This window comes from Dasypus novemcinctus, chromosome 9 (assembly GCF_030445035.2).
Source record: "Dasypus novemcinctus isolate mDasNov1 chromosome 9, mDasNov1.1.hap2, whole genome shotgun sequence".
Lineage (NCBI taxonomy): Eukaryota > Metazoa > Chordata > Mammalia > Cingulata > Dasypodidae > Dasypus > Dasypus novemcinctus.
The window spans coordinates 118,547,369-118,563,191 of NC_080681.1; the positions used below are offsets into that span (position 1 = coordinate 118,547,369).

The window sequence follows — 15,823 nt, forward strand, 5'->3', positions numbered from 1 at the left end:
GACCAATATATACACGATTGGTGTCTCAGAAGGTGAAGAGAGAAAGAGAAAGGGCAGAAGAAAATACCTGAAGAAATAATGGCTGGAAACTTCCCAAATCCGATGAAAGACATGAATTTACACATCCTGGAGACTTAAAGAACTCCGAGCAGCATAGACTCAAAGAAATTAACACTAAGACATATTATAGAGGGAAGTGGATGTGGCTCAACTGATAGAGCATCTGTCTACCATATGGAGGGTCCAGAGTTTGATCCCCAGGGCCTCCTGACCCTTGAGGTAAGCAGGCGCACATGCAGTACTGCCACGCACAAGGAGTGCTGTGTCACGCAGGGGACCCCTGTGTAGGGGTGCCCCATGCACAAGGAGTGTGCCCCAAAAGGAGAGCCGCCCCGCATGAAAAAAGCGCAGCCTGTCCAGGACTGGCGCTACACACACATGGAGAGCTGACGGAGCAGGGTGATGCAACAAAAAAAGAGACGCAGTTTCCCACTGGCACCGGATAATGCAAGTGGATGCAGAACATACAGCAAATGGACAGAGGGAACAGACAATGGCTGGAGGGAAGGGGAGAGAAATAAATAAAATAAATCTTAAAAAAAAAAAAAAAAAAGACACATTATAGAGAGACTGCCAAAATCCAAAGAAAGGATTTTGAAAGCGGCAAGAGAGAACCAACTTGTCATGTACAAAGGTTTCTCAACAGAAACCATGAAGGCCAGAAGATAGTAGGATTGGCATATTTAAAGTCTTTAAAGAAAAAAATAATTGTCAACTAAGAATTCTATATCCAGCAAAATTGTCTTTCAAAAATGAAGGATAAATTATTTACAGGTAAACAAAATAAAGAGTCCATTACCAGGGGACTGCCTAACAAGAAATGCTTAAGGGAGTTCTTCAGGCTGAAATACAGGGACATTAGACAGTAACTCAAAGCCATAAGAAGAAATAAAGAATACTGGAAAAGCTAACTACATAGGTAAATATAAAATCTTGTGGGAAGCGGACTTGGCCCAATGGACAGGGCATCCGCCTACCACATTGGAGGTCCGTGGTTCAAACCCCGGGCCTCCCTGACCCGTGTGGAGCTGGCCCATGCACAGTGCTGAGGAGCTCAAGGAGTTCCGTGCCATGCAGGGGTGTCCCCCGCGTAGGGGAGCCCCACGCACAAGGATTGCGCCCCATAAGGAGAGTCGCCCTGCACGAAAGACAGTTCAGCCTGCCCAGGAATGGCGCTGCACACACGGAGAACTGATGCAGCAAGATGACGCAACAAAAAGAGACACAGATTCCCGTGCCGCTGACAACAACAGAAGCAGACAAAGAAGAACATCCAGCAAACCGACAAAGAGAACCGACAACATGGTGGGGGGGGGGAAGGGGAGAGAAATAAATAAAATAAATCTAAAAAAAAAAGTAGTGATAGAGCTATATAGGGTTGATTTTACTCAAACTAGGTTGTCAGTTTAAGATGTTAATTGTAATTACAAAGCTAACCAATGAGAAAATAACTAAAAAAGCATAGAGAAAAGGAAAGAAGAAGGTAATCAATACCAATCATCAATGGTATACTGCAAAAAACAATTAAATACAATAAAAGGCAGCAATAAAGTAATTGAGGAAAACACAAAAGACAAAAAAAACACAAATAGCTAAATGGCAGAAGTAAATTCTTTTCAGTTATTACCTTAAATGTCAATGGATTAAAACTCCCCTATTAAATGGCAGAGATTGGCATATTGGATGAAAAAGCATGATCCTATTATGGTATCTACAAGAGCCATATTTTAGGTACAAAGACACAAAGAAGTTGAAGGTAAAGGATGGAAAAAATATTCCATGCAAACGATAATCAAAGAGAGCTAGAATGGCTACTTTCAGGAAAAAAAAAGACTTTAAGTAAAAATGATTACAAGAGACAACGATATTATATATTGATAAAAGTTTCAATCCAGCAAAAAGAGAAAACAATTATAAAAGTACATGTACCTCACAACACAGCCCAAAAATATATGAAGCACATATTGACAGAACTGAAGGGAGAAAAAGAATTGAAAAAACATCTAAGCAGATCAATAAAGAAACACAGGACTTCAACAACACGATTAGCCAATTTGACCTAATGGACAAACACAGAATACTACCCAACAACAGCAGAAAACACATTCTTCTCAAGTGTGCATGGAACATTTTCCTGGATAGACTACATGTTAGGTCACAAATAGTTTATTAAAAATATTAATAAGTTTAATTATTAAATATTAATATAATATAAAAATACTGAAATCCATACAATGCATTATCTTAGACCACAACAGCATAAAACCAAAAAGAATTGAAAGCATGGACTTAAACAGATACTTGTATACCAATGTTCATCATAGCATTATTCTCAATAGCCAAGTGACACAAGCTAAGTGTCCACCAAGAGATGAATGGATAAACAAATGTAGTACATCCATACAATGGAATAATATGCAGTAAAAAAAAAGTAAAGTGCTAGAACATGCTACAACATGAATGAACCTTGAAGACATGTTGAATGAAATAAGCCAAACACAACAGGATAAATATTGTATGATTTCTCTTACACGAAATACTTAGAATAAGCAAATTCATAGAGACAGGAAGCAGAATAGTGGTTACTGGGACAGAAGGAGGGAGAGAGGAATAGGCAGTTATTACTAAATAAGTAGTTTTGTTTTGGGAGGATGAAAATAGTCTGGAAACAGTGGTGACAATTACACAGTACTGTCAATGTATTCAACACAAAAACTGTCCACTTAAAATGGTTAAAATATTTGTTATGTATATTTTACCACAATTAAAAATAAATTTAAAAAAATAACTATAACCTTACAAAATGACATTAATTTGCAGTGATTTTCACTCACCTAGATGTACTCTTCCAATAATTTTCTGGGTGCCCACTCCTTTGGCAATTCCTGCCCACCGACGATCCACCAGCCTCATTATATTACACCTTTCTGCACAAGCCTGGCTCATAATAGTCATCTGGGCACCTGGATGGGGAAGGAAATATGGGACGAAAAAAACAAAATCCACATTTGTGCTTAAGACTCAAATTACAGCACTAAGAACAGGGCAGAAAACAAGTAAACTCCAGGGCTTTTCCCTATAAAATCATTCCTAACTGGCAGGTTTCCTGCTGCGCTTAACTGAACTTTCAGTTCCACACTAGGATCTGAAGCATAGTGTAGAAACTTGACATTGAGAGAAAGAGTACTTTGTTGCAATATAGTAAATATTTTTATTTTTTTTATTTTTTAAAGATTTATTTAATTTATTTCTCTCCCCTTCCTCCCCATCCCAGCTGTCTGTGTCTATTTGCTGCGTGTTCTTCGTCCGCTTCTGTTGCTGTCAGCGGCACAGGAATCTGTGTCTCTTTTTGTTGCGTCATCTTGTTGTGTCAGCTCTCTGTGTGTGCGGCGCCATTCCTAGGCAGGCTGCACTTTCTTTCCCGCTGGGCGGCTCTCCTTATAGGGCGCACTCCTTTGCACATGGGGCTCCCTTACGCGTGGACACCCCTGCATGGCAGGGCACTCCTTGCGCGCATCAGCACTGCGCGTGGGCCAGCTCCACAAGGGTCAACGAGGCCCGGGGTTTGAACCGCGGACCTCCCATGTGGTAGACAGATGCCCTAACCACTGGGCCAAGTCTGCTTCCCAGTAAATATTTTTAAACTTTACCAAAAAAAACCACAAAACTCTTAATACCTGGAAAGGACTTTCCTAAAGTACAAATGATGACTACTTTGTCTATAGATGGCTATGATAAATTAAGTACCACTTTGCATTCAGAGCAGTTTTTATGAGTATCTCTAAAGATTTTATCAAGTTATTTTTATTTCAAATTTGGGGACATATTTACTAGTAAAAAGATATATCCTGCAATCACACAAAAATTTAGAAGTGGACTCCCCATTCTCTACTCCAACAATTTGACCCTCTTCCCTGTAAGGGTGAGGGCTTTTAAGTAATCTCTCTCCTAGTTATATGTACTCACTCACACAGAAGGAGTTAGCCTGTGCAGAAGAAGACACCTCTATAATCTTTATCCACAGTCCCAACCTCTTCTTCAAACTCTAGTTTCATATTCCCGAGTGTAAGACATTTCCACCTCAAAGTCAACAGGTATAAAACTCTTTATCCCCCAAAAATTCTCACTTTGGGCTTTTCTATCTTTGCAATGGAATCAGTTTCTCAGAATCATGAAACTTCAGTATTGTTTGCTTTTTTTTTTTTTAAGGTTTATTTATTTCTCCCTCCCGCCAACCTCCCTCCCTTCCCCGACCATTGTCTGTTCTCTGTGTCCATTCACTGTGTGTTCTTCTGTCTGCTTATATTCTCATTAGGCAGCTCCGAGAACCGATCCTGGGACCTTCTAGAGTGGGAGAGAGGCAATCACTCTTTAGCCACCTCAACTCCCTTTTCTGCTATGTCTCTTACTGTCTCTCCTCTATGTCTCTTGTTGCATCATCTTGCTGCGCCAGCTCCTTGTCAGCTGGCACTCCTGCACAGGGTGGCATTCCTGCATGGGGGTTGCTCCCGCACGGGGCAGCACTCCATGTGGGCCAGCTCGCCTTCGTCAGGAGGCCCTGGGCATCGAACCCTGTACCTCCTATAGGGTAAACGGGAGCCCAACGTATTGAGCCACATTCGTTTCCCAGGTACCTTTTTTCACTTTTGACTCTTTTTCTCTTAACTTTCTCCCTCTTCTCAAACCCCATTCCAATTCTGTTAATAAATTCTATATAATTTCTGCCATGTCTGACCTTCTTTCTTCTAGCCACAGCAACCAGCTTAACCTCCTTGCAAGTGGACAACTTCTCTGGCTTCTAAAACACATTGTGGATATATAATTTAAAGCAAGGAAAAAGGGGTATAGAATTTTCCAGATCTGTCCCTGCCTTCAGTATTCCCAAAAGTATCACCTTGTTCGGGTCACTTATCTGTTCAAAAATTCTCAATGCCTTCCACTCTTTATAACATTAGTTTCAAACCACATTACCACTACCTCATTCAGGTTCCACTGTTTATTTCCAGCCTTATATTCTGACTACTCTAAACATTTACTTTAGCAAAAACAATGTGTCCCCTTCAACCCTTGACACAGACCATACTTCTCCTATGAACTCCCCCACCCCTGCTTTCACTTTCTCTGAATCCACCTAAGGTCCAAGACCCACTTTCTCCCTGACTGACCCTCCTTTCCCAGTGATCTCTCCCATCAATCAAATCCAAATCGTATTACTCATTAGGTTTATAAAACTTTATGGGCACTGAAAGTTTTTGGCATTGGAGGAAGTTAGATTCAAGAAGGCCCAGAAAGAATCAAGGAAAAGGGAATTTGGAGAGGCAGGTCTTTCTTTTCTTCCTCTCTCCCAACTCCAATCTACACAAGTTAGCTACTGATGTAATTAAAGTAACTGACTTAGGAGAGGAAGGGATTCTTTCACTGCTCCCCTGCCTTTTCTCATGCCTCAGCTTGAAGGCCCAGTCTCTGCCTGTGAAGATAGCTCAGTCCAAATGCCCTCTTTTGGGAAGTGACTCCTGAGCATCCCTGTCAAAGTGAAAATATGACCTCTTTGTCTAGCTAACATTTATCTAATTTTTGCACGGTGACTGAGAGTTCTGACTGAATCCAAAGTCCTCCAGTCACGTCTCTGCCTGCCTGGAAGAGTGACTTAACCTACCTCATAGAAATGTTCTAAGGATGGAATGAAACTGAATGAGATAGTGTACACTACTTAGCATGAGGCTTAGCACACAGTAAGGGCTCAATAAATGCAGAGTGCTATAACAGGTTCTCATTGTTTATTGAGAGTGCTATAATAGGTTCTCACTGTCTATTGTCTATTCGTCTTTCTCACTATAAAATCCCTATGAAGCCCAAGCTTGTTAGTCTTACCTCAAGGCACTCAGCACAAGGGCTTACCCTGAGAACTGAATAATCATCAGATTTATTTCTCCCAGGTACATCCACATCTCAAGACAGTTGAAACCTAGCAACTGCTTAAGTATATGTGGATGAGAAAATAAAGAAAAAATATTATCTGAGCAGGGGCTTTTCTACTCTAGGAAACTCTATCTTATAGTCTAGAGTATGATATCCAGAATTAACACCCATATGACCACTCGGTCTCATATCTACCACCACCCACAGTACTGCACTGTGTTCTTACTCAAAAGCAAAGAGCTGTTATTAAAAAGTGAAATGCCTATTAGTACAGGGATTATATGAATCCTCAAGTGGAGAAACTGCCTGTCTCCATACCTGGATGTTAGTTCTTCAAACACCCTGTATGTTATCTTTGCATTCCTCAAAGCTCCTGACAAAAGTGCTGGCATACAGAACAGGCTAAAATAGCTGACCTATACTTTACATGACTCCTTCTTATAGCTCCTTACTCTAAATCTATTTATTCCCAGTTTTTTTTTTGGTTGTTTGTTTTTTACCAAGGTTTCCTAGAGATTCAGGATGCAAAATAAGGGGAAGCAGGAAGAAAAGAGAGACCACAAAATATAAAACTGCTTAAAAAGTGTATGAAGAAATAAACCTATTACAAACAAAAGAAGATTGGCAAATGAAACAATATTCCCTTGTTAGAAGTCCAAAGGACAACTGCCATCCTTTGGACACTAGAGTCTTTCCTTCCCCCTGTGTCAGGTCAGAATTGGAAGACTGAGACACGAAAGATGGAGGCATCACCTGAGTCAACAAAGGCTTTCACAGGATGTCCATTCACTTTGCAGTTAATATAAAGCATCACTACTTGGCCAAAACTTTCCGGAGCCTCTTCCATAGCTATTGTCATGTTTTCCTCAATGTTCTGTTGCCTGTAACAGACCAAAACCAGGTACTAAAAGCATTATTTCCACGAGAAATCTGTTTCAATGTCATAACATTCAAAATAGAACTCTGCATATCTTTTGCCCTAGTTACAGCAGCTGAGCCATGGAAATGAAATGGGTGCTTTATACTGAACCAGGAGACTCAGTAGGAAGGCAGGTTGAGATACAGAGGTAGAAAACATAAAGGTCTAAAAATTACCCTTACATAAAACAATTATGATCCTTCTACAAGCTCAAATAGGAAAATAAACTTCTGGAAAGCAAGGGTCATAATACTTTTAATTATGTAGAATATCAGAATTTCATGAATGCTCCAATTTTAACTGAGGATTTAATTGAGGGTATCTGGGTACATTTCCTATACCTGGTGTGATAAAATAGTTTGCAAACATAATACATAGATACTTCAACTGCATATGTTTAACGAAACCATAGTTCCTTAGTAATGTCATGATGTCAAGGGAGCACTCGTGTAGAGGTAAGGAATGTGGGTGCTAATAGACTTGAATCCTGGCTCCACCAATTCCTGACTACATAGCCTGGGCAAATGATTTAACCTCTTTTCTTTGTGCTTCATTTTACCCTACCCACATAGGGTTGTTGTGAGGATTAAGATAATACTTGTGAAGTTCTTAGAAGAGTGTCTGGCACACAGTCAGTGGTTAATAAATGTCAACTGCTTTTATGATTAATGCTATGAAATAATTTTGAAGCCAAACATACCTGCCACTTTATTTCCAAGACTGTGTTTTCAAATCCATGAATTGAAGATAATAATTTGTATTATAGAGTTGTATAGAGAGGCATAAAGCCTCATATACAAAACTAACATAAGAGCAAAAAATGCACAAATCTAGCTAGCTACCTTAAAATTACACAAATACATTTATCATAGTTCACCTGGTACATCAAACCATTTCTTCAAAAATTCAACATATCCTAAATCATATACAACAAAAACATATAAATGGAGTTCTAGCTTACTCGAACGTTTCATGTCTTCACTCCCATACTCCTTTTAACTATCCAACACCCCTAAAAATAAAATATTACCATCAGTCATGTGTGGAATATGGAAACTAAAGTAGGGGCTGGGCAACTTGCCTAAAGACTGAGACAATGACAAAATAGGGTTCAAGATCTGGGGGTAAGCTATACTGTAAACCAGGGCTTGGAAACTATAGCCTACCACCTGTTTGTGTAAATTAAGCTTAACAGGAAAACAGCCATACTCATGTATTTACATACTGCTGATGGCTGCTTCTGTACTACAGTGGCAGGGCTGAGCAACATCAACAGACAGCAGGTGGCCTGCAAAGCTGAAAATATGTAGTACCCTCCCCTGTCCTTTTTGTAATAGTATTCTAGCTCAATTAAATTGATGGTTTTATCAGCTTTTCTGTAATAAGATATTAGGGGAGTGGGTATAGCTCAGTGGTTGAGTGCCTGCTTCCCATATCTGAGGTCCCAGGTTCAATACCTGGTGCCGCCTAAAAAAATAATAAAAATAAATAAATAAATATATTAGACATCTCAGAAAACCAATGCACACTTGTTTAATTTAGTCAAGCAAGCTTTTATATACCAGCATGCATATAACCTGTATAATCACTAGTATGGTGTACCAAATAAAACTCTTGACAGACATTTGATGTAATTACACAGCTTTCTGCCAAAGCCACATGATGGAACTTAGAAATAACATAAAATTAGTTCTGTAACTCTGACCTAGCAATGACTCCAACCAGTAAAGGGTCCTCAGAAATAACACTAGTTCCTTTAGCTATTCTGGGCTATAGTTTCTTGTGGCACAAGGTTTTCTCCTTTGAAAGAATGGATGCATTTTCTCCACTGCTGGGAAGAAACATGAGCCACATGGACATGCCCCACTTCACTTCTATTCTTCTAACAGTGCAGAATCAAGGTGTGGCCACGATGCCCCCCGCAGCTCCCTGGAAAGAAAATAACTATTCTTGAAAAGTCTGTCAGTTCTCCCTTATAACTATAAAAGGGTCTACTTCAGAGCACACAAAAATCTTTCTATTTCTATGAGTAGATTTAACTAATGTGATGTTTCTCAAAGAAATGCACTAGTATCAGATACAGTTAATGGGAACACTTAAAAGGAACACCAGTGAATGGCGTAGGCTATCGACTGATACTGGTATACAATTTATATTTCTCAGATTTCAAATATTGTCAGACAAATAAGAAAAGCATTATTTGACTGCCAAGCTGAGAGTGTAATGTAATGATCAAGTTAGGCTTCATTTAAGTAACCACAGAGAGGATGGCACGGCCCCTAAAAGGCTACTCAGACTACAAGTAGTATCATCACAATTAAAGGTTCATTTTAGTTATATTTTGGCCTTCACAACTAGCAACAAAATGTGAGGGGGAAGAGGGTTGTTCTTTTATTCAAAGGCACTGCCTGAACAATTTCTTGCTTGTGACTTTTACGCTAACCAAGGTTGGCATCAGAATCATTGTATTTGCTTAGGTTCCATGCCTGAAGATTCTAATTATTTTTAAAAGCTTCTCACATGATTTTAATTCAGCCCCAGGGGAGAACCACTGCATTACAGAAACTAGTACTAGAAATGGGTCCAACAACCAGTTTACCCACAGAGCGCAATACAAGGACGGTGGAGGAAAAACAAATTTAGGACTATAGGCACCGTTCACGGAAAGCTGTTTCTCTAATCCAGTCATTCTCAAGCCTCAGATTTGATCAGGACTCACATATTTTAAGGAAAGAAGATCAAATTAGCCTACATAGCCAGCATAGCCAGCCTAACTCTTACCAGATGCTGGCTTCTCCTCAGACCTGGGGTGGGGTCATCTACCTGGAGCTGGTTTAATGATGCCGTCTCTGCCTGTCAGGGAGTCCTTATACTTTTGGGAGAAAGAAGACGGAGATGGAAAAGAAGAGAAGCTACCTTAAAGCAGATTCCCACCGAATGCAAGATGATCTATAGTATGGGAAATCTGCACTGTCTGAGTCTTACTTGGCAAAGGGGTCACGTCCTGAGTTGAACTGTATCCCCAAAAAGCTATGTTGAAGTCCTAAACCCTTGTTCCTCTGAAAATGACCTTATTTGGAAATAGGGTGGGCCCTTACTCTAGTATGACTGGTGATCTTATAAGAAAGGGAGAAGAGACACTGGCACATGAAAGAAGACCGCGACATGAAATGCCTCGTGACAACGGAGGCTGAGATTCACGTGTTGCAGTAGCAAGCCAAGGAACAGGATGAACTCCTGGTAAACCACCAGAAGCCAGGAAGAGGCAAGGAAAGCTTCTCCCCTACCAATTTTGGATGGAGCACAGCCCTGCCAAAACATTGGTTTCAGGACTTCTAGCCTCCCGAACTGTGAGACAAGAAATTTCCATTGTTGTAAGCCCCCTAAGTTTGTGGTACTTTGTTATGGCAGCCCTAGAAAACTGAGACAAGCCATTACCTTATGTCTTCTTCTATCTTTGCCTGAGCTTCAAGATCAAAAGGGTCAGCAGAAAAAAGACGAATCCTTTCTTGCTCTCTACGGGCTCGGTCCTGCTGCTGTTCCACCAAGACCCTAGAAAATTTCTCTGCAAAAGTAAGGGGGAAAAATATCTAAGTCCCATTGCATTTTCATTCTTTATTAGTACTTTTCCACACCAACCATTTTTCAAAATACAACAATAAGAGATGCAGAGAGGATGCCCAGAATTTATTTGGATTGAGCAATTACATTTAGTTTCTATTCCACAGGTAAGACTATTTCTTCACTTAAAAGCAGTGTAAAGAAATAAAGTATTTGCAAAGATCATTTATTCTTTTAAGTTACACATCACATTGTTTCTACTCAGAGATAATGACTGTGCAATTTAAATCAGTGTGGCAATTAAATGTGCCCCACTCCTCCCCTTGCCTTGCCCTCATCATCCTAATAACTAGGAAGAAAACAGAGCACACAAAGCCTCCCTTTTCTTTCCAGTTTCCTTTCCTTTTTAACTCACTTAAACCTGATAAATTAAATGCAAAACTACTGCTAACCTATATTTTGTGTGTCCTGAGGACAATAAGTAGTAAAATCACTAAGGAGCAAACACTATTTGCTATAAGACATGTATTATAAGGATCTTTATTTTGCTATTTCTTAAATAGTGATGCATTTAAATTTGAAAACTGTCAGGTGTCATCATCACAGACTTTGGCAACTAGAAATCCTGACATAAGAAATTTAAGAAGTCAAGGTAACAGTCATATGAACCGTATTAGCAAGGATGAATCTAGAAAGCACTGTTACATAAAAGAAGCCAAACATGAAAGAGTTCATCCTTGGTAGTTCCTAAAAATAAACAAACAATAAAAATACCAACTCTCATTGTTTGAGCCCCTGCTTCCCATGTACAAGGCCCAAGATTTGATGCCCAGTACCTCCTAAAAAAAAAAAAAAAGAAAGAAAAAAAAAAAACCCGACTCTCATTGGGGAACAGATGTAGCTCAGTGGGTTGAGCACTTGCTTCCCATGTATGAGGTCCTGGGTCCATTCCCCAGTACCTCCTGAAAAAAAAAAAAACAATGGTTCAAATATAGCTCTAAACAAACTGCTAGCAACAACGCTATTATCACCAAAACCTGGGTTGGGTAAGTATAAAGGAGCTCCATTTGCCATACAGGCTGAGGGTACTGGACCTGTTTCCTACAATAAAAGCATTTCAACTGGCATCAGCTGGCTTGTTGATACTCTCTTCAATTAAGGCTCAACTGAATAGGCCAGAAAATTAGTACCTGAACTGTGTGCTAAAAACAATTAGAGATGTAAAATGAGGGACTGGTCTAGATCATGGGTTCTTAACCATTTTTGTTCCACAGACCCCTTTGCCAGTGAGGTGAAAACCAACAACACCTTACTAAGTCCACACTATATTGAGTATTATTTAATAAATATATCACACCCGCACCAACACATCCCCACAAGAAGAATGTTTTTGAATTTCAAGCTCATGGACCCCTTGTAAGAACCCCAGGTCTAGATGAATATGAGGGCTCTACGCAGTCCTAAAATTCTATCACTATTGCCAGTTAACTCAGCCTGTAATGTCAGCACTAATTTACCTCTCAGAGACCAACTGATATTTTCAGTAACTCACGTAGCAGTGAGCTGAACACACAAGTTGCTTGAGTCTCTCTACATTTGTTGTGACACAATTACTTCACTTCAGGTCAGCTTGACAGCCTTCCAGGTTTATAAGCTTACCAAGATCTCCACTGAGCAGAGCATCTGCCAGGGGTGGATTACGTTCCTTCAGCAAGGACAGCTCATGGGGATTGGCCAGCAACATGTCTCGGAGCAAGGCTGGATTGTCCAAGCCCTGAGGAGATGAAGCAATTTCTCCAGGAGATGTGTGGGACTGCTGTGCTCCCGGTGGCTGGGGCTGCTGCCGGGAGCCTGATGTGCCAGGCACAGCTATACTACTGAAGTCTATTCGGGGTAAGTCTGTTGGGGAAAATCAATTCAAAGTTTACTCCAAATGACTCCATAAAAACAAACATTTGAAAGGAACAGAACATTTGCTCATCTAAGAAACCATGGTATTAAATGGTAACTGGAGACACTCTTTTAACACTCCTCCATGCTCTTTCTCGCTACCCTTCTCGTGCTAGCTTAAAGAGTGGAGTCCATGAGGGTGAACTAATAGAAAAGAAGGGGTGGGGGGAGCAATGGTAGTAACCCCAAGCTTTTGGCTTATGAAAATCTCAGAATGTGATATTAACTTTATGTTTTTTTAAAACATTAAAGCTAGTTTCAATAAACCTGATTTCCTAAATCTAGATATGGTTCTTAAGAAAACACCTAACCTGCTTTGATACCTAACCTGTTCTGACAAACTTCAGAGAGCCCTGACAACTGAAAGAATACCACCCTGTTGTTGGGGACTGCATCATCTCCCCCTCAAAAGGCATGTTCGGGTTTCAACCCCTGGACTTGTGGGTGTGAACCCGTGTATAAATAGGAACTCTAAAGATGTTATTAGTTGAGGTGTGCCCAAACCGAACAAGGGTGGGCCTTCATCCAAAATAGCTCAAGTCCTTATAAACAGAGGAACCTGGACACACACAGAGAAACCACGGGGAGCAGTCAGAAGCTGGAAACCAATGGAACCCAGAAGAGAAAGCAAAAATGCTGCCGCATGCATTGTCGTGACAGAAAAGCCAAGGACCCAAAAGACTGCCAGCCAGCCAGAAAATACTGACCCCAGGAAGAAGCAAGCCTTCTAGCTTTTGAAACTGTGAGCCAATAAATTCCTGTTGTTAGGCCAACCAATCATACGTTATTTGTTTAAGCAGCTAGGAAACTGAAACACCTATCAAGTGACTAGCACAAATGTTAGATGTTAAATTCTGCAAGTCTGTGCTAAACCTATTGGTTGTAAGGTTCTTAACAGTGCTCTGAGCGTGCACGTTCATCTGTGCATCACTGCTTACTCTTCTCAGGCTCCTGGAAAGAGTGGGTACTATCATGTTACAGGAGAGAAAGGCAGAGGAGAAGGGACTCACACAGGTTCTTAGTGCTTAGTGCAGCTAAAGCCACAAAACGTTTAGGGAGCTGCAACTGCCAGGTTCCATAATCTAGGATGAGTTGACCTTATTACAATTAAAGGAAAGTAAAAGGTAGTTTTGGTTCTTTTAAGAATTTTGGTACAAAAAAGACCATATACTGTGTGATTCCACTTATGTGACATGCCCAGAACAAACAAATCCATAAAGATAGAAAGTAGATTGGTGGTTGGATGCCTACAGCTAGAGGGGTTAGAGGAAAATGGGGAATAGGTACAGAACTTCTTTATAAGGTGACAAAAATGTTCTGAAACTGAGTATGGTGATGGTTATACAACACTGCAAATATATTAATACTAAAAATTCTTCATATGAATGAATTGTATGACATGAATTCCATCTCAATGAAACTGTTATTTTTAAGAATTTTATTTTTTTAGAAAAATAAACAAGTAGAGCCAGAATGAGAGGCTAGACTTGAGCGAGTCCACATTTCTTCAATCTCAAAAAATATATATCTGATAGTCATGCTTCTCCCGGGTGTTGGGCTAGTCTAAAGCCTTTTGGGCCTCAAATAGAAAGAGGAAATGCTTAAGGTTATTGCCTCTTGGTATGGGTTTAACCAGCCTGTTTCTTCAAACACACTATGGCTGGCAGCTAGGATACACACTAGAACTACCAACCAGTGAAAAGGTGCCTGGAGCGCATGGTCTCTCTGTGTAGTTATTCTGTATCAACTATGGGTGGGTGTTCTTCGCTGGTTGAGATATTTTATCCCCACGCCTTTTACACATTATCTTTAGAGTTACTGGCTATTTTACCTCCACTCCTATTACACATATTATCTTGAGTGTCCATTCATTTCAAAATAACTTCGAAAAACTTATTTGCCTTATAAACCACGTTTTTGTTTGTACCTACTAGGTTCTCGTCTGAATGGGAAAGTATGGGGGGAGAAAAGAGGCAAATCCTCAGTTCTCTAAATTAAATAGTAGAAGATTCGGTTAATTAACAAGCTCTCTGAATTAAACAGTGAGAGCTCTGGTTAGCTATATCTGTAAAATTTTGTGTGGCATATTTTCACCATTTTAGCAATAATACCAAGAATCTAACGTACTCCTGATGTGGTAGGGATGGTGCTTGATGGTCTCTATTGGCTTCAGTTTCAGGCTGAATGAAAGCACTGTGTTATGAGGCTGAAGCCTGTCATTACCCAGACACTTATCATCTGTTACCATAAACTTAAAAACCTGCTGACCTAGATAGAGACTAAACACTGCTTAAAGGTATTCACCAGAATCTAGGAGGGAATGGGAAAAAAGAATACATTTCATTAAGTAGTTACACATCAGGAATACATAAACTTTTTATGGGTTATGAATCTGTTTGAGTCTGTAGAAATCTATGGACCCTCTCCCCATCACTCACACACACACACACACACACACTTCTGCCAATTATTTCAGAGACAAAGAGAGATCCTAAATCCTAATGCATAGATTTTAAATACCTATTCTGGATGGAGCCATGAATATATATGAATATATATATGTAAATTCCTCTTTACATGATTAATACAGCTGGTAGGAAAGCAGAAACTGGTGATTCAGCTGCTTAATGTTCATAAAGTTCAGTGTAATGAAGAAAGCACCAAGATTTTCTTACTGTGCTTTCACTTATTGGCTATTTAACTTCAAAGACATCATTTAAAATCTGAGCTTCATCTGTTAATGATATAAAACTATAAAGGAGGATTTTTTCACCCTCAACAGAACTATGAGATCACAGGATATCTGGGTGCAAATGCCTGGCTGATCAGAAAATAAAGGTCTGCCATTGAAGGCCAGACACAAAGTAGCAAAAGTCAGTCGGTCAAAGTCAGGCACATCTAACTCCAAAATCCTTCGCAAGGATAAAGATTATTGTATAATTATCACTGGTAACAACAAAAGAAACTAACATTATTGAGGGCTTGCTATGAGGTAAAGGTTTTACAAGCATTAGTTTCATTCCAACTCTAGGAGCTGGGGTGAATTATTGTACCTATCTTACAGATGAGGAAATGGATTTGAGAGGTTAAATAACTCGTCCAAGGCAAGGGGCAGAGTCAGATCTGCACCCTGGTAGTCCTTCTCCAAAGCCCTCCACTCTAAATCACTAGGCTGTGCTACCGCTGGATGCCTGTGTTAGGAGATGCAAACCATTATGGGATGTCTTACTTGGGAACTGCACTGGAGGTCGAGGGTCTGCATTCTCCTTCTGTCGTAAAATCACAACGTCCCCATCTTTCAAGCCATAAGAAGCCAGTGATCTGTGGTTATCTGTGAGAGGTCTTTCAGCATAGACAATCTACAAGAAGAAAAGGTGTAAGAGCATAAAGAACCAAGAAATAACAGCGTATAAA

General features: G+C 40.0%; 1 protein-coding gene across 1 annotated transcript in view; it reads right to left on the reverse strand.

Annotated features, from left to right (window-relative positions):
• DDI2 (DNA damage inducible 1 homolog 2) overlaps nucleotides 1-15,823 on the reverse strand; it is a 50,329-nt gene that overhangs the window by 24,640 nt on the left and 9,866 nt on the right. The window contains exons 2-6 of the mRNA XM_023582708.3: nucleotides 15,639-15,768; nucleotides 12,119-12,358; nucleotides 10,337-10,463; nucleotides 6,733-6,860; nucleotides 2,895-3,023 (exon numbers count right to left, since the gene is read on the reverse strand). Of these exons, the coding sequence (XP_023438476.1) occupies nucleotides 2,895-3,023; nucleotides 6,733-6,860; nucleotides 10,337-10,463; nucleotides 12,119-12,358; nucleotides 15,639-15,768 (754 nt within the window). The remainder of the gene's footprint in view (nucleotides 1-2,894; nucleotides 3,024-6,732; nucleotides 6,861-10,336; nucleotides 10,464-12,118; nucleotides 12,359-15,638; nucleotides 15,769-15,823) is intronic.